The sequence below is a fragment of the Thrips palmi genome, unplaced genomic scaffold, assembly GCF_012932325.1.
Source record: "Thrips palmi isolate BJ-2018 unplaced genomic scaffold, TpBJ-2018v1 HiC_scaffold_3, whole genome shotgun sequence".
Taxonomy (NCBI): Eukaryota; Metazoa; Arthropoda; class Insecta; order Thysanoptera; family Thripidae; genus Thrips; species Thrips palmi.
The window spans coordinates 5,191,242-5,218,326 of NW_023144630.1; the positions used below are offsets into that span (position 1 = coordinate 5,191,242).

Genomic DNA, 27,085 nt, shown 5'->3' on the forward strand with positions numbered 1-27,085 from the left:
ACGCGGGACACCGGTCGCAGACCTCGGAACAACACGTGGAGCTACGGAAGTCACGGCAGTCAAGAAACAAGAAAGACGGCAAGAAAATGATGCAGTGGCTTCGAGAACACCCTCCCTTTGAAAACCTTGCTGTCCTTAGGTCACTATCGACGGGTCTCGTCGCTGGGTCAACAGTCAATTGTTATGATGCATATGCCGTGGGATGTGACGTTCTTGGTGCACTCATAGGTCAGGATTTCAAGAGCATTGTCTTTTCAAAGAAAAACAAAGTCTTGAACTTAGCGTCGTTTTCGTCTTCTGTGAAAATTGGAGAGAGAGTGGTGGCTGTTAATTCGACAACTCTTTTTCATCGCATCAACTGTGTAATAGGACCAGATGATCTGGCAGAGTGCTTCGAGTACGAGCTCTCACCGGTTCCACTTTCTCTTTTTGACGAGAATGGGGCTTTCAGAAAGGGAACTAAATCATCTTTGGCTCACGCTTTCCTGTCATACCACCCCTGCAGCAAAACTTTGCCAACAGACGCCGTTTTTGTAATAGACGGCGGCAATTTAATGCGGAAGGTTGTTTGGCCGCGCCCGGCCACGTACCGTGAAATCATTGATCTGCACGTAAGCTCTGTGCTGCGCCATCATTCAGAGTCAGCAATCGTCGTGTTCGACGGGTACCCAGACAAGCCCAGCATCAAGGACCCGGAACACATGCTTCGCTCATCAAAAGGTACTTCCCCAGACCTGGTGTTCGATGCAGTGATGCAGGTTACAACAACGCAGGCCAAATTCTTGACAAACAAACACAACAAGTCTCGCCTCATATCGATGCTCATGGAAGCTTTTTCCGAGCGTGGTGTACAATGTGTACAGGCAGAAGACGACGCAGATGCACTCGTGGCCACCACGGCCATTAAAGTATCCAAGGAAAAGAAGCAGAACGTCGTCGTTGTGGCAGAGGACACCGATATTCTGGCCCTTCTGATCAACTTCGGTGAGGGTGCATCAGTGTTTCAGCTTCTGCCGGAGGGTGCCAAGAGGGCTGAGACAAAGGTTTACGATGTGCACGGGCTGCGCACCGCGCTGCGGGGTGCCGCTGACGTCATGCTCGTAATCCACGCGATGACTGGGTGTGACTCAACCTCCGCGCTTTACAAGAAAGGGAAAAAGGATTTTCTTAAAAGAGTTGTTGCAGACGAAAAACTACAGGCGGCGGCACGCGCATTTTACACAGAGGGTGCAATTGCTGAAGATATTGAGGCCGCGGGGCAGCAGCTTCTCCTGGCCGCATACGCCAGTCAGAGCCACCCAAATCTGAACTCCGCAAAGTGCAGCGCCTACATCAAGACTGTAGCGCGACGGCCAGTTTGGTCCGAAATCGACATTGGCGCTCTTCCACCAACTTCGGCAGCGGCAAAGCAGCACACCTTCAGAGTGTACTTGCAGGTGCAAATGTGGCTCGGTCACAAGCCGCCTCCTGAGCAATGGGGGTGGAGACTTCACGATGGCCGTTTTCTCACTCCTGTCTACACTAGGCTTCCTCCAGCACCTGACAGGATCCTGAAATTGACTGCGTGCCACTGCCAAGGCGAATGCGGTTCGAAGTGCGGTTGCGTGATTGCTGGACTTCGCTGCTCAGCTATGTGCCAGAACTGCGCCGGCCACGGGTGCGCAAACCACATGCTGGACATCGAGGAGTCGGATAAGGATAACGCCGAAGATCCCAGCTCTGATCCTGATGACCCCGGCGTCGAGGACTTCTAAAAGGTGAAAAAAGTTGCAAAAACTGGTCAAAAGTCGGTTTTGTTTGTGTGCTTATAAGCCTGTTTGGTGTCAACAGGCAGCGAATCGGCAGGTGTTCCACGCTCCAGATGTTCCACGAACCAGATGTTCCAGTCCGAGGGTGCTCCAAACGACGGGTGTTCCATGCACGGAAGGCTTAGAAACAATAAAGACGAAAACAATCGTGGTATGGCTTTAAGTGTGTGCAAAGCACGGAAGTTCCCTAAGGGGCGGGTAGGCAACCCGCAGTACCGAGTCCAAGAAAACACGCAATGTTCCCGTTCCTCGGCGGCAGCGCAGGTATTTTTGCACTTAGAAACCCGTCCGAGACGTCAAATCGCTTCAGAAAAGAACGCTCTACAACGTTCAGAGAATAATATTTTTCGATATTCCCGCTTGTTTGGCCGTAAAACCTGTGCAAAGTTTAAAAAAAAATTTCAAAAATTTTTTTTTAAGTTTTTTTTTACTTTTTTGCAGTGTAAATGAAGTCGGATTGGATTCATTCATAGTGCAATCGAAAGGCCCATCCTTTGGGAAGAATTTAAGCTGTCACCCACCATTCTAGCTCAAATAGATCCAAAACTGTGACCAATTTACCGGCGGGAGGCCGAAATTCAAAATGGCGGACTTTGAACGCCCCTCACGGGTGAACGTATGAAGGGATTTTTTGGGAACTTTCAGGAAATGTTCCCAGGACACCCCCAAACACATCCTGAAAGTTCCCTGCTGTTGCGATTTTTGTCCGGGTCAGGGCCGTTTTGAGACTAACTTTCCTGGACTATATGGAGGCTCTTCGGGAGACGGCCCCCTCAGTGGCCGAATGAGTTTGAACGTGACATCATGAACAGAGAGATAAAGAGAAAGTACAACTATCCTGGAGATGGCACGATCATCTATATTACTGCACCTGTCGTCCAGCACAACAGATACGTGAATAGATTTACGAAGCATTCTATCCTGCTCCAGGTTGTCTGTGTCGATAAAAAATTGTTTATCTTGCGTTTATTATTTATCAGTGAAGCTGAAACTCTCACGGAATAGAGTACTCCAAAGAAGCTCCGGCCCGGAAGAAGAACAAAAACGGAAGTAAGAAATTGCAGTTTCTATGAGAAATATACGCTGCGGACCCTCATGCGCAGCGTGTATTTCTCATAGATACTGCAATTTCTTACTTCCCTTTTTGTTCTTCTTCTTCCGGGCCAGAGCTTTCTTGGAGTTCTCTATAACTCGCTGCTTCCAAGACACCTGTCGAAGTCGCATGCCAACCTGTATTCGGACTACTGCTGACTCAAGAAAATTAAATAGAAGCTCGCCTAAGCCAGAGCCAGGAAGGGCAAGGCTGGTGTTCGAGTTCCTAAGGTCCAAAGACTTGTCAACATTCCGCTAGATTCGAAGGGGAACAGGGCAAAGAAAATCGCACAAAGGCCACAGCTGTAATGATGGCTAAGGGCCTTAAGCCGTCTTCAGTTGTTATTAAAGAATGATTCCTTGCGCTGTTTAATGTTCTGGAACTAAGATACGTTCGCGACGTCCAAAACAACAGCGTGGGAGACACGAGACACGTCGACATTAGCTCTCCACATTTAAAATAAATGTTGATCGAACTTGTTAAATGATGTAATGTTTGTTTTTCTACAACACATAAGGAATGAGTTTTCAAAACGACTGTTTGGTAACGATCTTTTCTTTGTTTTGTTTATTTGATTTCAGATTCCAGCTACAGTTTCAATCCCTACTATTAAATAAAATGGTTTTCCGCGTATTTTCAATTTAACTCATTCATTGTTAGAAGGACTAGATGATAGGCACGCAATGCTGTTTACTGCTTCCGACGCAAGTCCCATACGCGCTCCCAGAGCCGAGATTTTCCCTGGAAGTAATCGGTATCCGCGACTGGTTGAGAGCCGTTGATGTGGATAAAGGGCAGTGATGATTCACGACACACTGCTGGGGTTCCAACCGCTCTGAAATACAAGCATACGGAAAAGCATGAGTATTTACTCTGAGTTGCGAGAACCGAGGGAGGACGAATCGGTCAGCTTTCTGGTGAATACATGAGTGATACCGGTGAGAACACGTTACGAGACTCAAAACGTTCCTAGGCGTCATACAAGTCGTTATTAAGATGGAACAGAACGCCAAATCGTGCAAAAACCTTGCGGATCTTGCTTTTTCCAAACTCGTGACTTCTCTGAGTACGGGCCAGTATGTCGCTGAGCGGCGCGCTTGTGTTGCACAGCAACGCTAGAGCGAGCGTATACGCGGTCATACGGCGTGCGTATCACCTCGGATATGGTGATTTTCCGCCCGGCGAGCCAGCCCAAAAGTGCCATTGCCGGGGTTTCTAGAAACCCCCGAAACTTGAACATCAGTTTTTAATGTAAATTCTCTCATGTTCACCAATATTAAGTGCTCCGAAGTGCTGGACTTAAATGTAACAACTTTCGCAAAAATTTGTGCCAACATATGCGAGTTCCTTTCGAGCGCAGCATCGCGAAGCCACAAGACACGGTCTGGCGTACACCTACCTTGTGTTTAGTGTAGCCAGGTGAATAGGGTACTTCGGTGAAAACCTAGCCCGGAAGTCAGCGACAGAACCGGAGTAACAAATGAACGTCGCGCGGCCTTGCTGAGCGGTGGTGGGGATCGAAATCGGCGGAGTGGGGGTGATGGCGGCGCGCGCATGCTGCCCCCACCCCGCCGATTTCGACCCCCACTACCGCTCAGCAAGGCCGCGCGACGTTCATTTGTTACTCCGGTTCTGTCGCTGAATTCCGGTCTAGGTTTCCTCCGAAGTACCCTATTGTTAAAAAATATTAAATTAGCGTGAGCATAACTATCAGTACTCACTTCCCCTTGATGAAGTCCGTTACCAACGTGGTGAAGGTTCGCAACAAGGCAGAGTCCAACCCCTCGCCGTGATAGTCCTGCTGGATGGGCACCGAGTACGGGCGGAACAGCCATCCGAGGTCATCGACGTGAGCGGTGGCTGCAGCAAACGAGGCATTTCATTTCTATCGGTGTTTACAGTGGAAGTAGATCAATCGCCTAATAGAGTACTCAAAAGAAGCTCTGACCCGGAAGAAGAAGAACAAATACGGAAGTAAGAAATTGCAGTTTCTATGAGAAATATACGCTGCGCATGAGGGTCCGCAGCGTATATTTCTCATGGAAACTGCAATTTCTTACTTCTGTTTTTGTTCTAATTCTTCCGGGCCAGAGCTTCTTTGGAGTACTCTATAGGTTGTGCCTTCTCTCGTGGAATTTCCCCTGGCGGAAGAATTCCAAGTTATTGGCTGAGCGATAGCAAAGCCCGTTACTCAGGTGAGGTTGAAAAAATATTTCTGTCTGCGTGTGTGTGTCTGAACTACTCCTCCTGCACGGCTCGGCCGATTCAACTGAGATTTTGTAGTGTCATTAGGTGAGGTCGGGGGCTGGGGTGTTACGTCTGCTATGCTCTGTGAGCTGGAGATACTGGGTGCACTGAGCATGAAAATGTCATGATCAGTACCTAATTATATTGTTGCCTGAGCGATAGAGCCCGTTACTTCAGTGAGGTTACAAAACATTTTCTGCGTACGTGTGTGTGCCCTACTCCTTTTGAACGGCCCGGCTGATCTGGCTGAGATTTTGCAGGGTCATTAGGTATATTATTAGCTTGCCACAAACCAAAATTGAACCTTCTATCTCAATCCATTCGGTCATATTAGTAAAAACACTTTGTACCGGCAGGAAAAAGACAATTTTTTTGGTACTTTGAACTTTCTGACAATTTTCATATCTTTTCCTCTGTTTTAGAAGGTGCTGATGACAGAAACAGGATCTATTCTTACCCCCCCCCCCCCCCCCGACCTAAAGTAAAGTACTGTCAGTGAAGATTGTGCTCACCAAATTCAAATTCATGTGGGGATCACGCTCATTTCTGCGGTTTGATTAGGAGAGCAGCCCGGAGCAGCCTGCCGAAGGCAGGCTTAGCCCGCTAGTAGCGCCGCAAGCCAAGGAAGGTGTATGGGCGCATGCCACTTGCGCCAAGTAATCCACTCCCTAATTGTAATACGGAAGGTGGAGTTGCACTTGCGCCGCGTCCCGAAGGGACCAAAAAAAGTGTTGCCGCTTGCGCCGGGGGAGGCGAGTAAGCGAGCAACGACCCGCGGGGCGGTGCCGAGCCGGAAGCCACTGTGCGAGCGTGCAAGTTTCACTATTGCCAATCTTTGATCAGGAAAATTGAAGGAATAACTGAACTGAGGCAGATCTACGAGAAGGACGAAGAATCAGGTGACGGTGGGTACTCTCTGTGATTTCTCCCATGTTGTTGCTGTTGTACTGTGCCACAGTGTTGTTTAAAACTATATAATTCCTTATTCCCGTAGCTCGATGGCTTCCATATGGCTGGGATTGCCAAAACCTCCCACCCAGCATGGTGCCTGACGCCTTTGTTGAACTTGTCAGCGAGCCGCCCGGGGGCGAGCCCTTTGAAACCTTCGCGAGCTATGTGCTCACAACCTACATCGAATTTCAAGGCCCAGGGATTACGTAAGTTTCCTTTTAAATGAAACGTAATTTGAATTTTTTTTACATTATTTTGAGACATTTATCTTTATTGCAGGGTTCCCCCCGAACTTTGGGCAGCTGAACCCAGTTATGATCCCACGACTACAAATGCTGCTGAAAGTTCAAGGATTTCACATGAACAGTAAATTGTCTCTTCAAGCATTTCAAATGATCAATAAATTTTAAACTTCACTTGCCATCGCACTTTTCTTACTGCCCGCTTACTCGCCGCCCCCGGCGCAAATGCAACTTTCGGCTCCCCCTCTGACCCCCTCGAAGGTCGCAAAGCGTAGATTGTCGAAAGTGGCGCAGCATCGCGAAGCCTGTTACGACAAGACACGGTCTGGCGTACACCTGCATTGTATTTAATCACAATCACGCAAGTTCGGGCCGCCCAGATTTGGGCGAGGAAGGGTTTATCAGCTACCTACGTGCTGCAAAGTATTATGATCCTTGGGTTTCCTCACCCAAATTTGGGCATTAGAGAATTGCTCGCCCAAAATTTTAGACATGATTTTCTGTCATTCTCAGTGTGCAGACACGAAACGTGTTTCCGAAAAGTTTTAAACCTTGTTAAAGTGGGTTTCAAAACCATTTGATACGCAGTAGTTTCGTAAGTTAATTTTGACCCTTTCTTCTTTTCTTCCATATAGTGCATTGAGAAAACAAGCAGCTGCAACGTTCATCAGCTTCAGCAAGGTGAAGAAGGACTCCAAATCCACTCGGTCACCACACTGTCATTCCAGGAACGTCACATCACGTGACAAAATGGCACGTTCCTTTGAGAATCGTCACATTTGTTTGAATGTGAATAAGCTAACTTGGCCAATTCACTTCCAGACGAATGTGACACATTGTCACATCCGATTCACCGAAATGCCACGGTCCTGGAACGAAAGCGCACTCTTTCCGACCAACGAACTCGACTGTGCCCTTACTTGTAGCGTAGGGAACTTGGAAAAGGCCCCTGGTGAGGAGGTTGTAGCTGGAGACAGAGTCCGTCTCGTACAAGTAGACCTCTCCATCGCGGCACAGACGCAGGTAGTTTAACAGTGGGCCCACATACACCATTCCGGACACGATCTGGAAAAGGGAATGGCCGCGGCCGGCACACACGGTAACTCCACCACTGGTAGACAACGAATGTGACGTCATATTTGTTGGAGTGTGGTGACTTTTGTCACGTTCGTTTGACATCATATGCAAACGATCGTGACAAAATTCACAGTCGTTGGTCACCAGTGACATTTTGGCCAACCGGACTCTGGCAAAGCATCCGCTCGTGGGTGGACTCACATGTCACCCATTCACTGAAAAACAAAACGTGGCCTGGAAAACAACCACTCAAATGAGTGCCTTTGTGCCCTCATCAGTTGGCGTGGTTCAGACAACGATTGGTGTGGTCTTTCTATGCAATGGCCACGTTTGGTTTTTCAGGGTGTACGTCTGTGGGGTGGTGCAGTGAAAGCGGAGTGGCGAGTGGCCGGATACACATTTAATGTCATGAGGCACTTTTCTTAAGAAGTCCGATCTTGGTACACGATCGATGACGATTTCCTCCATTTTCAGGCCTCACAAGTCTGAGAAGGGCCCCAAAATTTTGGGGACGAAATATGCACGGTATTCTTTGAGCAATTTTCGTTTCATCTGCACTGAAATCGGAAGTGTGGTGAAAATATCACGTTTGGCTGTGGTGAGACCAAAAGTGTGGTTACCGCATTCTACCACACGTACAAATGTGGTAAGAAGTACACCCCATCAAATAAGTGGTATACAAGCCTATAATTTAGCCATTACCTCATGTATTGCGTGGTCAAGAGCACCTTTTTATGAGGTATGGAGGACTGACCACATATTTGCTGTGGTATCCACCATGAATTGCATGTGGTGCTTTGTTGACCACTGATTTTTAGGGGTATTGACCGCATTTCCACGTGTGGTAAATTTGGGTAACCACAGTTTTGCGCCTACCACACATTATCTGTAGGCTGTACCACACTTCGAAGGACAGTGTGACAACTGATAAAACCGAGGGGGTATGCGCTCTCTGAACCTGTGTACCGACTATTACGCTACGCTCTATTACGCCACAAATTAATCGGAATTTAGCTAAAAACGGCCTAAAACACACAAAAATTGATAAAATTTTGACAATTTTGGCTATTACGCGACTATTACGCGTATTATGACACGTGCTATTAGAGTGAACCGATTATTACGCGAGTGCATACCCCCTCGGATAAAACAATTTGACCAAAATTGAAAATATTTTTTGCACTCGATTCCGCTCAAAATATTGTATCTTGTGTAATCAGGCGAAAAACCACAATTCCGGGGTTTTGTATAGTACGATACTTCTTTTGGTGATAGGTTTCAAATGGTCAAAAATTCATGGAAAGTCCCCCTTTTTTGAATTTTAGTGCTGGTCCAGCCACGGTCCTGGGGTTGTCACGAACGGTTCATCACTCTAAATGTCTTACGAAGAAAGTTCCCATAATACGAAGGAAATGGTGCAAGCATGATACGAAGGTGGTTTTTCTTCGTATTACTAAGGTTTTTCTTTGTACATTGTTAAAGCTAAAAAGATTCGTACTACGAAGGAATATTGCTTCGTATTATGCTTGCGCCGAATCAACTGTAACATACGAATGACACAGGCCTAATTTCACTGTAGGACATTTAGAGTGATGAAGGGTTCCTCCCTGGGGCTTACACTGATGTACTCGTCCCTCGAGAGCGTCGTGCGACCGCCGGCGTACTCGCTGCGAACCAGCTTCAAGAGGGCCTCCTGCTGGTTTGCCCCACCAGCTCCACGCGAGACGCCGAGAAGCTTGGCGATGTCTTCGGGAATCAGCAGGGCTTCTCGCTGCAGGATCTCTGGGAACCGCTTATTGACTCGTGCGAGCATGGCAGCCTCACTGCCGTTGATGACCTCACTTATGACGCCTGTGGAAGAACTGCACTGTTAAAAATTGTCTTGGAATGCAGCAGTTAATATGTTACTAATTTTCTGAATAACCAAAGTTGTTTATTAATGACTTAAGTTGTTAACTGCTAACTCTTAAGTTTTTCTCCGACAAGATGTTTGTTAACCAATAGCCACAAAATAATTGTGATTTTGGTAGAACCACTAAAAATCACCCCGAAAATTTGTGAAAATTGGAGACTTTCGGCTACGCTGCGTACTACGTACACTGGACGTGATTGCAGTGACCCGACTATTACGCTAGAGCGGCTTGCTCTACCTTCAGCTATGTACGCTTTTCGACTTGAAGAGAATCGGAAAGACGGTTGCATATCTTAGTCTTTCCCTGGACTGTTTTTTTTTTTTTTTTTTTTCATTGTGAAATTGAGTTGGGACGTTTTTCTGGGCCCTTTATTTTCAATTGACACCACCGGCGTTTTAGCCTCGAGCTGTTCTTGTCGAGACTGCTCTCGACGTGGCCACTACTGTGCAGCTTTCTTCTTTTTTTTTTTTTTAGGTTTTTGCTCTGAAGGTGGTAGTTTCTATGCCTTTGTTTTACCAGTGCACGACAGATGGGCACCGACGAAGTGAACCTACCCAAGTGGAACATGGAGGCCGACTCCTGCGCGGTGTTGCCGGTGAGGATTGGCACCGGGCTGACCTTGTGTTGGCGGACCAGCAGTTCGGGGGAGGAGGTCAGGAACGTGGAGCCCGCAAGGTCACCTTCAGACGCCGATGGTTTCTCAGGCGACATGGCGAACTTGAACATCAAGTTTGGATGGCCCTGCAACATGCGTTGCAGGCTTTTTGTAAATTCACTGGTAAAACTAAAGCGTAACTCTATGCTTGAATCAAGCATAAAGTTACGCTTGAAGACGTTACGCTTGAAATCAAGCATAGTCTAGAAATTCACCTATGCATTTAGATAGGGAGAATCTTGGCGGAAGAGTCTGTTACGCTTGATTTCAAGCGTAAGCTGATTACGCTTGAAAACAGTGGGTAATACTAGGCTTTAGTTCTACCAGTGTCGTTGGCTCATTCCTGGGCAAACGCAGCAAGGAAAAGTGCGAATAATACATCAAAAGTACAACTGAAACTGTGCAATAAAAGTACAAAAGGGATTGTCGAAAGAAAGTACAACTAGAACTGTACAAACCACAACGAGGTATGGACTGCACAGCACTCGTCATGCCGTTCCATTGTAGGCCTACTTTGAAAACAATAAATTCTTGAGTAAAAATTTGCCACGAACTTGTCTACTTCTGTTGTGTTTTCTCCGAGAAGGTAACCACTCGCGTAATACCCTGTACACAAAAACCATGTATTACGCGTAATACACGTGATCGTAGTACCAATTTTGGGTCAAATGTGCCAAATTTTGGCATTTTAAGGCCGTAATACACGTGTAATACCCCCGTGAAACATCGTAATACCGAGTAGTCTGCACACGATTTCTTGTAGTGGTTACCCCCCTCGGTGTTCTTGCAGTGTAGTGCCCACCAACGCCTCACCTCCGTCATCATCATTTTCCGGAATGCCGAGATGAGCTGCTCCCCGGTGGCCGCTCGCAGTGTGCTCTCCAAGGACGCGGGGTCGCTGACCCCCAACAGGCCGCCCAGCTCGCGGGCCGCCGCCAGGTGCGAGTCCATGTAGCAGGGGTTGGTGAGGGCATTGCCACTGATGAGCGCGGCACGCTGGAAGAGGCCTTTCGCAACAGGGGAAGAACAACGTCTACACACGCGTCTACTCGTCTACGCGTTTCAAGCACGCTTGTAGAAGCTGAAAACCATGAAAATGAGCCAGAAACGTTTCGCACGATATTTCCGTTTAAAAAAGGACATTTTTTGGCTGAGCGATAGCGAAGCCTGTTTTGGCTGAGCGATAGCGAAGCCTGTTACTCCAGTGCGGTTGAAAAGTTTTGTCTGTCTGTGTGTCTGTCTGTGTGTCTGTCTGTGTGTGTGTGTGTGTGTGTACACTACTCCTCCTGAACGGCTCGGCCGATCTGGTTGAGATTTCGCAGGGTTATTAGGTATGTTCTTGGCTCGGCACACGCGAAATTTCACCATCCTAGCTCAAGTGGTTCAGTTTTTATAGCCGAAAAACACCTAAAAAACGGCGAAAAATCGAGATTTCTGTCGGTAGACCTCTCCTGTCTGGATGAAAGAGGGGTCTGGGGGGCGGAGCCCCCCAGCCACGACAAGTTGAAAAGTTACAAGGGTCAAGATCGTGTAATTTGTAGATGAAGCACCTCTATCTAGAATGAAGGGGGGTCTGGGGGCCCCCAACATGCAACAGTTCTGAAGTAACTGATGATGGACAAGCATTGTCTGCCGAAGGCAGCCTAGCGCCGCAGGCCAAGGTAGGTACGCCAGGCGCGGATTGGAGAAACAGGCAGCGACACATCGCGAAGCCTGTTACGACAAGACGCGGTCTGGCGTAAACCTACCTTGTGTAAAATTAGGAGCAGTTGGTAAAAGAAACTGACCCAAACTCGTTATTTTCCGATAATTTTTTTTTTCACACTGTGCAAACCTTGGCTCTTGGGGCTGAGAGCGTGCACGTGGGCCATCATGGCGCCCGCCGAGTTGCCGCCGACAGTCACTTTGCTGGGGTCGCCGCAGAACGCCCGGATGTTCTTCTGGACCCACTGCAGGGCGGCCAACGTGTCCTTGAGGCCGGCGTTGCCCGGGGCGCCGGGGGTCTCCAGGTTGAGGAAGCCTGCGCGACGGCAGGGCGAACTTTAAATACACTGTGCAGCTAAAGTGTGACTGCACTGTAAAACCAAACGTGGACAACTCCACATTTGAAATGCGTAGGAGCGGAATTTTCAGTCTCCACACTTGGAAGTGCAGAGTTTGCAGTCTCCACACTTCAAACGTGGAGTTGTCCACGTTTACACCATGCTAAGAGATAGGGGCCATGTGAGTTGCTCCACACTTGAAGTGTGGAGGCTGCTAACTCTGCACTTCCAAGTGTGGAGACTTACTCCACACCAGGAAGTGTGGAGTTGTCCACGTTTGGTTTCACAGTGTGGACGCACTGCTACAAGCAACTACAGCGTCTATTCCAGACAACAGATTTTACTAATGAGTACGAGTAGTTATAATTGTTGGTGAAAGTGCAATGGAATCGACGAGTGGAGTCCAGTGCACTGGAGTGGCGGTTAAACCTCTAGACGCGTTTAGAGCTCTAGAGCCGCTAATCAAGACTCAAACCACATGCGACCAAATGTGTGGGCCCACCAATGGATTCCTCGTTCGGAGAGCAATCCATTGGTGGGCGTCACACGTTCGGTTCGAGTCCCACTCAGCGACTCTAGAGCTCGAAAAGCATCTAGAAGTCTCGCCGCCTCCGCCGGTCTTCTGGCCCACAGTACTGCGACAGGAGCAATATGATGCTTGCCTTGAGGCCCCAGCCGGTAGTTGAACGCGACGAGGACGACGCCGTTGTAGTTGATGAAGTCCGGGCCGTAGAAGCCCGTGCCGCCGTCGCCGAAGTAAAAGGCGCTCGGGTGAATGAAGACGAACACGGGCAGCAGAGAGTCGCAAGTGAGCTGCGGGGAAGGACGAATTGCACTCTCGGACTTATACTGACTTATATGAAGAGCTTCGTATATTAACGAAGGCAATTTTTTTTTTCCGAAGGATCCGCGGCTTATTTCGTACATTAATTTTTACAGTGCACTTACTTTCGGCGTGTGCACGTTGACGAAAAGGCAGTCCTCCGAGCCGACGACTTGACCAGTGAAGGTGGGTTGCATGCACATGCTGCCTTCCACCGTCGCGTTGCGAACTCCGCTCCACGGAATGGCTGGCCGCGGCGCCTGGATAGCAGCACACACAACACTCTCAGACTCGTATTGACTTTTTGCCCTTTGCTGACGTAGTTTTTTTTTAAACAGCAATATGGCAAATCACTGATAAAACTAGAATGGTAGCTACGAAGAATGAAGACATTGTACGATTGCTTCATACTGTATAGCATCTCTCTCAACTTTGCTTCGACATGCGATGCAATTATTCGTAGAGTTTAAACTCCTTTCGTTTTCTTACCTGCTCTTAACTGTGCAATTAAAAAGTCTGGTGGATTACGGTTTTCGGCCCAGATGCTTCCCTCTTGTCTTTCTCGAAACGTGCCATAACCCCTGCATGCCACGCCACTGCCCATCGGGGCAACATGGAGGCTCACCTTGAAGCGAAGACTGTCGAGAGGCGGCGCTGCGTACGGAATGCCCTTGAAAGAGTAGAACGAAGCCGTTCCTTTGGCCCCGGGCTGGAGAGCACCCAGAAGAAGACCCTGCTCCACCTTCACTACGGGGTCAGCCGACAACCCTGACCTGGAAGGCACAAGTTGTTGGTAGGGCGTGGCGGCCAAAACCCTTAACGCGTTTTGAGCCCCAGAGTCGCTGAATGGGACTCGAAGCTAACGTGTGACCCCACCAATGGATTCCATTTTCGAAGAGCAATCCAATGTTGGGGTCACACGTTCGGTTCGAGGCCTGTTTAGCGCCTCTGGAGCTCAAAACGCGTTTAGATTTTTGACCGACAAACGATGCTGAAGATGTGAATGTTGAAGATAGAAATGCCGATGCTAACAGCAATCAACGCATATTTTAGTCCAGATTTCATTGAGAAAAATGGCAAGTCTGCAAAGCTGTTGCAACCCTCCTGTACGCCGAATCTCCGCACTTTGGAGGGGAAGAAACTTGTAGTTCAGCGTTATAGTTACATTGTTCGGACGTTCCAAAACGAGGACGAGGGTCACATGACCTTCTTCAACAAAAGCTGGCAAGGTTTTTTTTTTTCAATATTTTGGGGACGGTTAGAAAATGTTCTTAAAGGCAAACCTTCCCTAGTTTCTTTCTTTTCTTTTTTTTGAACTGTTGTTTCACATATTTGAAACACGACAAGTCTTGAATTGTTCACAAAACTGCAAATTGGAGAGCCGCTGAAGAAAGCAAGAATTTGGTGCTCCGGAGAGAATACCATAAATATGGCGAGCAAGGATTATCAACTGCTAAAATTTGAGCCAAAACAAAAAAAAAGTCATTTCGGAGGTGTACTCCTTAGATATGGAAACACTTAACTGTGAATAGCTTCATGTACATGCATAGGAAAATGACTATAATTTTTTTTATAGTGCCGATAAGAAAGTGTAGTGCTTCAAAGAATTTTGGCATAAAACAGAGACTTTCGGAGCCTGCGCACTGTTTTTTGTGTTCTTCACGCCTTTGCAAGCAAATGCTTCACACTAAATGAACAAATATACACTAATTTGTACAAAATATGCACAATATTTTTTTTACACTGGTGAGTTTGAATTTTTGTGCGGATAAACGGAACAGAGTTTTTGCGCTCAAAATTGTGAATTCGATCCATCTGGAAACTATTTTACTTGAACGTTCACATAAAAAGGTAAGTACAGTAAAGCAAGGAAATGAACGGCGAAGACCTTTAAGTCGAGGAGGGATCACTCGGCGTTCTGGCAAACCTATACATTTCACATTTTTAAACGTGTTTGGTATTTATTTAGCGTTTATAGACGTCAAACAACACCAAATCATACCAAAAATCTGAGAATTCTGCTCTTTCAACACGTGTGAGTACACTGAGTATAGGGAAATCTTTACACATGAGTAAGTAGTGACTCACCCCTCGCAGTAAACTTACCCTAAAAGGCCAGCCAACAGGAAAAGGTGAATCATGGCGGCGGCACGGACAACTTCTGTTGGTAGCTTTTCGTCAATGTGAGAAGTGAATACCTTAAAATTCAAAAAAAGATACCAAAAATCCAACTTAGTACTATGTGCGTTTCTACCGGAGTTTTCCTCCACTCCCGATTCGTACCACAGATGATGTCCTCTCGGGGGCACCACGCTTCAGTCGGGTCGATCTTCGGTCGGTGGAGCCGCCGAAGACGCGGATGGCTCCGAGGACCTTGAGGCGCGGCTTTTAAGGTGCCACCGACCGCGGCGAGCCCTGCGCGGTGGACGTCAGTGTACCATCGTGCGATCGCCCTGTCTCATTTATGGCTGCTCACGCCTGACGCTGGTGTCGAGCCCACTGTGGCAAAACGCGACGGGAAATTCTGGTAACCGCGTGTGGTACCTGATTCTCCCTGGCTCCATTAACAATATTCTCCGTAGGACCTTACAGTGTTTTCCGTAGAGCTGTACCGTCTTCTATGTCCTACGGAGAAGACTGTAAGTTTCTACGGAGAATACCGTACGGAGAATACCGTACGGTGCTGCGGAAAATACTGTCAGACCCTACAGAGAATCAGGGATCCTTAACTTACCTCATAAGGGCATCATAACGTTATCATAAGAGTTAAAGTTATTACCCTTAACTTCTAACATCTTTTCAAAAGGGTAGGTTATTTTTTTATGTCTCGAATTTGTGTGGATATACTTTTGCAAGTACTTTCATAAGTCCGTACCCTTAATCTTTAGCAAACATTGTCTTATGTTACGTTATGAAAGCAGTGTTAGTTAAATGTTCAGTTGAGAATATTGATGAGAGGAGAGGGCTACGGTGAATCATTGCAAAAAAAAATCCGAATTTTCCAAACCTTTTTGCCACACTGTCGTGCAGTGCAAAGTGACACAATGTAGGGGGACGCCAGACACCAGCTCGCATAACAGGCTTCGCGGCTGTCATCGCTGAGTCCTAACTCTAAGCCGCTGAGTCGCTGTACACATTCTTTTGATTTCTTGACGTTGTGGAACAGGGGAGTATCACTGAAAAAATTTACTAATCCCAGAGTTTGAAAAGCTCATTTTCGTCATCAGAGCCTCTCACGACGTCCCACAGGCCCGAGGCCACATGCTACTTTCAGCCATTTAGAACAACTCTCAAATATTGGCCATTTCCTGACAGTTTCTGCGTGTTGAGAGGGGATCACACTCAATTTTTATGGACTTTTTTGGCTGAGCGATAGCGAAGCCTGTTACTCCAGTGTGGTTGAAAAGTTTTTTCTGTCTGTCTGTCTGTCTGTCTGTCTGTCTGTGTGTGTACACTACTCCTCCTGAACGGCTCGGCCGATCTGGCTGAGATTTTGCAGGCTTATTAGGTATGTTCTTGGCTCGGCACACGCGAAATTTCACTATCCTAGCTCACGTGTTTCAGTTTTTATAGCCGAAAAACACCTAAAAAACGGCGAAAAATCGAGTCTTCTGCAGGCAGATCACTTCTGTCTTGAAGAAAGGGGGGTCTGGGGGGCTCCGCCCCCCCAGCCTCGAGAAGTTAAAAAGTTCGAAGGGTCAAGATAGTGATATCTGTTGATGAAACAACTCTATCTAGAATGCAGGGGGGTCTGGGGGGCCGAGCCCCCCAGTGTGCAACAAGTAAGAAGTCGCCGACGATGGACAAGCCAATGCCTGCCGAAGGCAGGCTAGCGCCGCACGCCAAGGTAGGTACGCCAGGCGCGGATTGGAGGAACAGGCAGCGAGACATCGCGAAGCCTGTTACGACAAGACGCGGTCTGGCGTAAACCTACCTTGTAATGCATACTTATGCATGCTCAGATACGTCCATAAGGTATAAATTACATTATACATCACTGTGTACATTTTAAGCAGGGCATAAAGTGTACACAGTGATGCAAAATATTGTACCCACCTCATTAACGTATCTGCGCATGCATACCTATGCATAAAAAATGCATTATTATGCATTTAAAAAGTTCACAATAATTTAGTGTGATGTGCAAAGCACGCCTTCTTTCTCCCTTCTTGTTCCGCACGTTCCCTTCTCCGTGTGCCGCCACGTCCGTACGTCCGTGCTGTCTTAACACGCTGGCGCTGATGCACAGTGTGCCAAAGGTCGTTGGAGACAACCGAAACAAGACGCGTTTTGAGCTCTTGAGTCGCTGAATACACACTAAATGTTTCGTACAAATTTTGTACGAGACATCACAGTTTGTGGTGCACACGAAATTTTCGTACGAATTTGTACGCGATTTAGTACAAACAGGGGAAATGTGTGCAGCTTTTAGTACAAAAAGAAAAGTTCGTGTGCACAAAAAAGTGCAATGTCTCGTACAAAATTGTACACAACGCATGACTCGAACCGAACAACGTGCGGCGCCACCAATGAATTTCCTCGGTCAGAGAGCAATGCATTGGTGGAGTCCCACCCAGATACCTGTCAGCTAGTACAACAAAGTCGCCCAGATTGTCACAGTTTTGGTGTGATAAAATGATAACTACGCTAATAATGCGATAAATGCGCTAATACCATACAGTAACTATTGCACTTATAATGCAATAACTTTTCCATGGCGCTACTAATGCAATAAAAGTGTTATTGCTTTTTAATATAGTTTAATATTATTACACTTAGAAAATCAGTCATAGCAAAATATTATGTCGATATAACTACACTCGAAAGTATCGGGGGGACCGAAGGGAAATAACTCCAGCACAATTTGTACACCAAAGAAAATTCACCAACCATGGAAAATTCAATACAATTCATCGAAATTCGACAAAACTTCTTTGAAATCCGACTGAAATTCATTGGATTTGTTTACCAAAATTCACATTGATTTCACCTTGGGCGGGACCGTGTTGTCATAGGAGCATGAATAAAGTGAACGCAAACAGCCGGCACGCCGCTTAATACAGATGATTATGAGGCCCATGTCGTCTTACGGGTATGGGACCACGAAATGACTGATAAAGGTCCTGCACGAGGCGCCGGCGAGCCGATAGAACACCGCACTGCAAGAAAAAGTGTGGATAGTACAACAAACGTACAACAAAAACTGTACAGTAAAAGTACAACACGGATTGTAGAAAGTACAACGAGAATTGTACAAACCACAACGAGCCCTGGACAGCACAGCACTCATCATGCCGGCTCCATTGTACTTTGTACAACAATTGTTGTACTTGAAAAGTACACAAAATTCCTAATAAAAAATTTGCCAGAAATTTGTGTACTTTTGTTGTGGTTATTTCCTGCAGTGCGCCTTTTCGTCGGAGGCACTAACGTTGTGCACGAACTTTTCTGCTTTACAGAAAGTAAGCCTAGTAACGATAACTAGAATCCCGATACCAAATATCAGTCAGATAGAATAAACTCAACTGGATTTCTTGCCAAAAATAGTCCACTGCCTAGTTGGCCTCAGTCTAGTAAACCGTACCGCTCGACATTCTGGATGTCAATTTTAATTTAGCCCGCACACTAAATTACCATGTAGGTTTTTCTGCGCGCTAATGCACGAAATTAAACGTGCACTTCGTAACGCACAAATTCGTGCGCGAAAATGCACGATTTTCTGCATACTTGCGCAGGAAATCGTGAACATGATCTTGGTTCAAGAAAGCCTATCTTGGGTGTGAACCACTTCGGAATTTGCAGAGCGCGGAAAGTTTTTGGCCTGCCCTTCTATTTACAAAATAGGGGGAGGAGGGCCTGGGTGGTTTTCATCGAAACATACGTGCTGAGTCCCTTTTTTTTCTTGGCTCCCACAGAAGAGGTTTTTCGACTCCGTTAAAAATGCTCTTGATACTTTGGTGACTTCCCTTGTCTGTCACACAAACACTGAGTAAATTTAGCAGCCGTTGGGCATAAGGGCGTAAGTCACATGGTAATCCCATTGAATATAGGTTATTCTGTCCGATGACCACTCAATCAATTGTTGGCTGAGCGATAGCGAAGCCTGTTACTCCAGTGGGGTTGAAAAGTTTTTCCTGTCTGTCTGTCTGTCTGTGTGTGTGTGTGTCCGCACTACTCCTCCTGAACGGCTCGGCCGATCTCGGTGAGATTTCGCACACTTTTTGGGTATGTCCTTGGCTCGGCACACGCGAAATTTCACCATCCTAGCTCAACTGGTTCAGTTTTTATAGCCGAAAAACACCTAAAAAACGGCGAAAAATCGAGTTTTCGGCAGGTAGATCACCTCTGTCTTGAAGAAAGGGGGGTCTGGGGGGCGTAGCCCCCCAGCCTCGACAAGTTAAAAAGGGACAAGGGTCAAGATCGTGTTATCTGTAGATGAAGCTACTCTATCTAGAATTAAGGGGGGTCTGGGGGGCGGAGCTCCCCAGCATGCAACACGTAAGTAACCGACGATGGACAAGCCAATGCCTGCCGAAGGCAGGCTAGCGCCGCGGGCCAAGATAGGTACGCCAGGCGCGGATTGGAGGAACAGGCCGCGAGACATCGCGAAGCCTGTTACGACAAGAGTAGTAAAGACCCCCCCAGGTGAGGGCGGCCATTTTGTACCCCCCCAGGTGACGTCTGTCTAACCTATCCTTCGAAAGGTCCTGAGCACTGAGAAAACCTTACAAACTATTTTGGGCCTTACAAAGAAAAGCAGTTTGTATAACAAAGTATTTTGAGCATACGTAAGCTTACAAAGAAAATACTTCGTAATTTACGAACTATTTCTTCGTATAACAAAGTAATTTAGTTTGTTATATGTATGCTCAAAATACTTCGTAAGGTTTTAAGAGTGAGGGGTCCTTTTTGGAAAAAAAAATTTTGTCGTTTTTTTTTTTTTTTTGGAGGTGAAGATGAGGGCTCTAACCCAACCTAACCTAAGCTAGGGGATGGGCCTAACCTACCCTTCAACCCCCCGGAGGACGTTCGGGGCGATCAGAACTGTGAGGCGCGTGAGGTGCGCTTAACGGAGGAGGCGGAGCGCCTGCGAGGTAGGCAGCGCGCCGCGCTCCGTGCCGCGCGCCGCCGGGCGCCTGGGAGGCAGGCGCTCTGTCCCCAGGTGACGCATCGGGGGTGCTTGCTGTCTCCCGAAGCGCCTAATCAGACGGATATCATTGGCATTTTTTTAGGGAGTTTTGTCATTTTATGATTTTTTTGTGTTTTCAGTTATTTTCTTTACAGCGCTTGCTCACTCACTTAGGTACACCTGCATCCATAAACCCACACGCTTCGCATTGCGCGCAGCACACGTTTTGGAGCTGTGAGAGCCTATGGTATCATTATGGCAAGGTGCCCAGGCCTTGGGTAATTTTTTGAGGCTTGGACAACCGAACTTCTCTACATCAATGATTTTCTTTGAGGGTAAGAAGAATTGAAGAACTCTCTTCTTCTCATCCCCCTTCACGTAGAAGAAGTCATACTCCGCCGACATCTCGCTCAGAGTCTGAGGGAGCCTGTCGTAGGGCGAGAAGCCAGTTTCCCAGGGAAGGGAATGCAAGTGCCTCACGGTCTACTTGTTTTGGCGCAATTGCTTCTCGGGGATCTCATCTCCGGGGTAGGGTGGAGCGAAGGTGGCCGACTTGTGGATCTGGGCCGCTTCGTTCTGTTCATAGAACGAAACCTCTTTGAGAACATACTCCCCGTGCTTGCCCCGGAGCATCTGAATGTCGCAGATAGCGACGCTGTCTATGTGGGAAAAACAGGGTTTTCGACAAAGGTTGTCCAAATCAAACGAAACTTCGTTTTTGGGTTCTCCTTGACCCAAAGACATGTCAAAAAAAATTTGAAATTTTTTCGACAAAATTTGTTGAAATAGAAATTTTTTTTTATTTTACTCAAAAGACGCGGCAATTGATTTTGAAAAAAAAAAAATTTTCAAAGGTCAACTAAGGAGGAACATTTTGAGTTGTGTCCCATGTCCTGGTCTCGCTTAGTTTAATTGATACCCACCATTTTACATTACGTGTTTTTCTCATTTTTACCTAAAAAATCAAAAAAATGCCCCTTTGTCGTTCAATTTGATTATAAATAGAGTCAATCTGAAGATATTTTATCTTTGTGAACCTCCCTCCATGCCTAACACACTAACTGGTTCCCCAAATAAACACAGTGTTTCCCAAAATACCATAACGGGTCATTTAACATTACATTTTGGAATAACGAGCACCGTGTCTATTGCTGGAGCAGTAGAGCAGCCCAACTATTTGTCACTGAAACAAGATTATTATTTTTTATCCACTTGTGAAGGATGAATTGTTTTTGTCAAAATAGACAGGAGCTCCATTGTTGGGTTATGAATATCTCCCTTTGATTTCTTCTGTTCCCAACACTTTCCAGATCCACCAAGTTGCGCCGATTAATACCAAGAGAGTGAGGGTGATACTGTACTCCAATGCCGTGAATTTCAAAGAACACAAAGTGCTGCGATTCGAGGGGGCAAAAACTCGCGCAATCATGTGTACATGGCCCCCGAAATCACGCGCGAATCATTGAGAATCACGCGAAATCAAGCAATCCGAAATCAGCCAAAATCACTAAAATCGACCGAAATTAGGCAGAATCACACGAAACCAGGCCAAATCAGTCCGAAATCATTTCTTTCCGAACATAATCACACGCAATCACGCTCAACATCACCCTGGTGCGTCGCGAAATAAGGCAAAATCAGCCATGAAATCAATTAAAACCATGCGCAATCATTGCGTTTTCCGAATCATGTGTACACGAAAATCCCGAGTTTTTGCCCCCTCGCTGCGATTACCTTGAAATTTGTGCTAAGAATCAGATAATTATAAATGTGCATAATTGATTGTTCACACACTCCTTCACAAGTGGATAAAATATAATAATCTTGTTTGTTACAGTGATAAATAGTTGGGCTGCTCTACTGCTCCAGCAATAGACACAGTGCTCGTTATTCCAAAATGTAATGTTAAATGACCCGTTATGGTATTTTGGGACACACTGTGTTTATTTGGGGAACCAGATAGTGTGTTAGGCATGGAAGGAGGTTCACAAAGATAAAATATCTTTAGATTGACTCTAGTTATAATCAAATTGAACGACAAAGGGGCATTTTTTTGATTTTTTAGGTGAAAATGAGCGTAACGTAAAATGGTGGGTATCAATTAAACTAAGCGAGACCAGGACATGGGACACAACTCAAAATGTTCTTCCTTAGTTGACCTTTGAAAAAAAAAAAATTTTTCAAAATCAATTGCCGCGTCTTTTGAGTAAAATAAAAAAAATTTCCTATTTCGACAAATTTTGTCGAAAAAATTTCAAAATTTTTTTGACATGTCTTTGGGTCAAGGAGAACCCAAAAACGAAGTTTCGTTTGATTTGGACAACCTTTGTCGAAAACCCTGTTTTTCCCACATAGACAGCGTCTAGCGTAAGTCATCGTGCTGATGTGTACTGGTCAGCGACTGAACGAAGAATGATGCTCCTGCAGTCGCGGCGCCTAGATTTATACTCTGCACCAGCGCCGCCAGCGCGCCCTCACGGGAAAAACTTGAAGTAGTCGGTGAAAAAGGCGCCCGCACCCAGCGGGAGTTAAACCCGTGCCTCCGCGCTCGGAGCGCGGCAGGCAGGACACTCTCTCCTACCCACTGGGGGGGCATTCCACGCCAGTTCATCCGGGACCCCAAATTTCACACCTCGGATTTGGGTTCTGGTGACTTTTTCTTGAAGTAATCATCACTAACAACAAAACCATAAAACAGTTTTTCAAAATTTCAATTTGTATAGGAGATATGGCCAAAAGAAAATTTTAAAATCAGACATTAAAAAAAAATATAAATTTTTTTTTTTAGAATTTTTTTGTTTGCTTTTTTAATGGTGTGGTGGTCTAAAATAAAGAATGAAAACCCATCTTGGGTCATACGTCTCACCGGTTGGGTAAAAAAGCTGAAAAACATAAAAAAAGTTACGCGTTTTGGATTTCTCAAAAACTGCGTCTCCAGATTTCAACCAAATTTTTTTCTAAGGAAGGCCTAATGGTGCTCTAGGATGCCTCAAAATATTAGGACTGGCAATGGAAAAGGATCTGAGATAAACGACATTTTGTGTTGCGATACTTCAAAAATCAGGAAATATCGACTCGTAAAATACAGTCAAGTTCATATAAAGCAGTTCTGAGACATCAAAAGTTGTTCAGAATTATGAGGTTTGTTTCCAGATGACATGGGAGTCCATAAGGTACAATAAGAACAGTCTTTTTATCCATTGAAATTTTGTGACACTCTTAAATAAAATTTCCACGACCAAACTGTTATCAACGGGTGATGACATATCAAGGCATGGGTGAGAAACAGTGTGTCAGGTGTAAGTGCACACCTAGATATGCTTGTAAGCAGTTACTAGGCCTTAAAATCTCTAAACATACCTTTTACCTTACATACCTTACACCTGACTAAGTGTGCTCTTACACCTGACACACTGCTTCTCACCCATGCCTTGACATGTCATCACCCGTTGTTAACAGTTTGGTCGTGGAAATTTTATTTAAGAGTGTCACAAAATTTCAATGGATAAAAAGACTGTTCTTATTGTACCTTATGGACTCCCATGTCATCTGGAAACAAACCTCATAATTCTGAACAACTTTTGATGTCTCAGAACTGCTTTGTATGAACTTGACTGTATCTTACGAGTCGATATTTCCTGATTTTTGAAGTATCGCAACACAAAACGTCGTTTATCTCAGATCCTTTTCCATTGCCAGTCCTAATATTTTGAGGCATCCTAGAGCACCATTAGGCCTTCCTTAGAAAAAAATTTGGTTGAAATCTGGAGACGCAGTTTTTGAGAAATCCAAAACGCGTAACTTTTTTTATGTTTTTCAGCTTTTTTACCCAACTGGTGAGACGTATGACCCAAGATGGGTTTTCATTCTTTATTTTAGACCACCACACCATTAAAAAAGCAAACAAAAAAATTCTAAAAAAAAAATTTATATTTTTTTTTAATGTCTGATTTTAAAATTTTCTTTTGGCCATATCTCCTATACAAATTGAAATTTTGAAAAACTGTTTTATGGTTTTGTTGTGAGTGATGATTACTTCAAGAAAAAGTCACCAGAACCCAAATCCGATGTGTGAAATTTGGGGTCCCGGATGAACTGGCGTGGAATGCCCCTGGGCTACTGCGCCGTGCTCGCATGTGGAGGGAACGGCACGGATGATTACCTGTGAGCGCCGCCGCCTGTGAGCCGAGCCGAGAGCGGGGCGAGGCTGCGCCACGCCGCGTCACGCCGCAGCCGAGTGCTTCCGCCCCTCCCCTCCTCCCTGCTCCCGGAGTGCTGTGCGCCCACCCCACCCCCTGTCCTGACCTGCCTCTAACTCTCTTTCGTTCATTATTCCTTCATGCCGACACGTGTTTGATATCATTTCACCGGCTGAAATATTTTTCTGGAATTATTGGCAATACTCCCCCCTGTCATCACTGAAAAGTCAAAGGTCAGAATTCATTCCAACCTAGGGGAAAGAAAAAAAGTCTCGCCAATTTTTGGCGAGAAACAAAAGTCTCACCATTTTTTTGGCGAGAAACTAAAGTCTCGCCATTTTTTGGCGAGAAACAAATGTCTCGCCAAAATATGGCAATAATTGCAACCCCACTCTATTTGATACTGGGAAATATATCCCAGTCAAGATCACTCCGGTAAACACATCACTAACTACAGTCTTTCAATTACTCAAGTTGAAACTAATACAGGAAGCTATCACTTTCAGATATGAAAATATTAATGTTAGGTTATATGATGTGAATTTGGTTTGCGTCAGCAAAGCGTTGCCCAACTATTTACTTTTTTTTGTCATCGTTTAAAAAGACATTGGTCCAGTGAGTCAGATCCTAAAAGGTCTCTTTCAGTGTCCATGTAGTTAAAGATAATGTCTTTAATAAGAGGCCTAAACAAAGCGACATCCATGATGACACAAGTTCTTACTCACTCCTTTGCCTTATTCCAATCCCCAGCTAACCTTGCTGCACTTGGGCATTGTTGGAGGTTCCATGGACAGAACTCGGTTAATAAACTTGAGTTAAGAAAGTTCTGTGCACTATCTAGCACTCTCCGTTTCGCTGTCTCCACTGGACAAAATGCCAAAGTACAGCAGCAGCACTTTAAATCGCCAACACAGATATAATAAAGAAAACATTTTAGTGCACAGACAAGCAACACAGCAACAGGACTGCCATGTTGTGTCGTCTGCTACAGTAGCATTTGTTTTGCGGTAGTGCCAACCTATACATTTTTTTCTTTACTTGTAAAATTACTTTTGGAAGGCAGTGCAGGTTGGCACTACCGCAAAACAAATGCTACTGTAGCAGACGACACAACGAGGACAACAAATGAATTTCAACATGGCAGTCCTGTTGCTGTGTTGCTTGTCTGTGCACTAAAATGTTTTCTTTATTATATCTGTGTTGGCGATTTAAAGTGCTGCTGCTGTAATTTGGCATTTTGTCCAGTGGAGACGGCGAAACGGAGAGTGCTAGATAGTGCACAGAACTTTCTTAACTCGAGTTTATTAACCGAGTTCTGTCCATGGAACCTCCAACAATGCCCAAGTGCAGCAAGGTTAAGCTGGGGATTGGAATAAGTCAAAGGAGAGAGTAAGAACTTGTGTCATCATGGATGTCGCTTTGTTTAGGCCTCTTATTAAAGACATTATCTTTAACTACATGGACACTGAAAGAGACCTTTTAGGATCTGACTCACTGGACCAATGTCTTTTTAAACGATGACAAAAAAAATTAAATAGTTGGGCAACGCTTTGCTGACGCAAACCAAATTCACATCATATAACCTAACATTAATATTTTCATATCTGAAAGTGATAGCTTCCTGTATTATTTTCAACTTGAGTAATTGAAAGACTGTAGTTAGTGATGTGTTTACCAGAGTGATCTTGATTGGGATATATTTCCCAGTATCAAATAGAGTGGGGTTGCAATTATTGCCATATTTTGGCGAGACATTTGTTTCTCGCCAAAAAATGGCGAGACTTTAGTTTCTCGCCAAAAAAATGGCGAGACTTTTGTTTCTCGCCAAAAAATGGCGAGACTTTTTTGTCTCACCAAATTTTGGCCATCAGTCTTGCCATTCAATTTTCAGTGATGTCTTGTCCGTGGGAAAACTGTCTGAGAGAAGCTACTGGTCCAGAGCCCCCCATCCCTTCGCCCCCTCCCCTCTCCACCGCCGGTGTATTCTGAATTTGCATAACACCTGTTGTCAACGCTTCAAGACTATGTCTAGTGACAAGAAAAAATATTTGAGAGATTTTGATGTCCTACGTAATATTTATGGTCGTCGCCAAATCGAAAACTAATTGAATTTGGCCAGCCGTTAGAACGACCGGTGCGCCCTCTGGCGGCCGTATCCGGCTCCAGCTCTTCCGGCCCGTTCAATCTTGTCACTTGTCGTCCAGCCTCAGAGTGAGCGTGGTACGTGTACCGTAGAGTTTTGATCTGAAAGAAGAAAAAATGGATCCCTTCAATATCGAGTTGGACTATGAACCTGAACCTGAAACTGTTGAGTGGGAACTACTGCTCGAAGATCTTAAAATATCTTCAGACGAAGAACAAATGGAGCAGGAGCCGAACGAGGTTCTCGAGCTAGACTCAAGTTGGACCCTGTACACTGAGGTGAGTGCTTCGCTTGTAGCGTCTTGTCCTCTTTCTGTGTGTGTTTTCCTCAATGTGAGTGTGTTTCTGAGTTCACCTCAGAAAATCCTTTTCGTAGAGGTAATATTTTTGTGTCGGAAGTGTTAAAATCATGAGATTTCGACTTGGCGTCCCCGCGCGCCATGCGGTCTGGGGCGCGGGCAAGTCTCGGCCTGTTCGGCTTGTCTGAGTGTTCTCTCGTTTCGAATCTTGTGCGACACGCTTCGTGAGGGTGCTCGCGTGTGAAATTCATTAAAATTAGGGTCAAAAAACTGTCGAATTACGGCGAGTTGACGACGTCACGTGAGCGTGGGAACCGAGCTGTCTCCCTGTTTGTGTCGCTTTCTGAGAGTAAATTCACTGTGTTCTGGGTTCGAATCTTGTTCGGGGCGCCTCGCGGAGGTTCTCGAATAAATTGTGTTAGAAATACTCTAAACAGAGTAATGTTGTCCTTCCCTCTGGCGGCG

The 27,085-nt window shown here is 45.8% G+C and overlaps 2 protein-coding genes across 2 annotated transcripts in view; both read right to left on the bottom strand.

Annotated features, from left to right (window-relative positions):
• LOC117648591 overlaps positions 1–27,085 on the bottom strand; it is a 282,401-nt gene that overhangs the window by 215,519 nt on the left and 39,797 nt on the right.
• Positions 3,441–15,294, bottom strand: LOC117648578 (esterase FE4-like). The gene is made up of 12 exons (XM_034391139.1): positions 15,135–15,294; positions 14,958–15,049; positions 13,477–13,624; positions 12,977–13,111; positions 12,691–12,841; positions 11,821–12,006; positions 10,800–10,993; positions 9,886–10,072; positions 9,037–9,269; positions 7,262–7,406; positions 4,623–4,761; positions 3,441–3,736 (listed from the first exon to the last, which is right to left on the bottom strand). Exons 2-12 carry the CDS (start codon positions 14,990–14,992, stop codon positions 3,592–3,594), a joined length of 1,698 nt encoding a protein of 565 aa, XP_034247030.1. The 5' UTR covers positions 14,993–15,049; positions 15,135–15,294; the 3' UTR covers positions 3,441–3,591.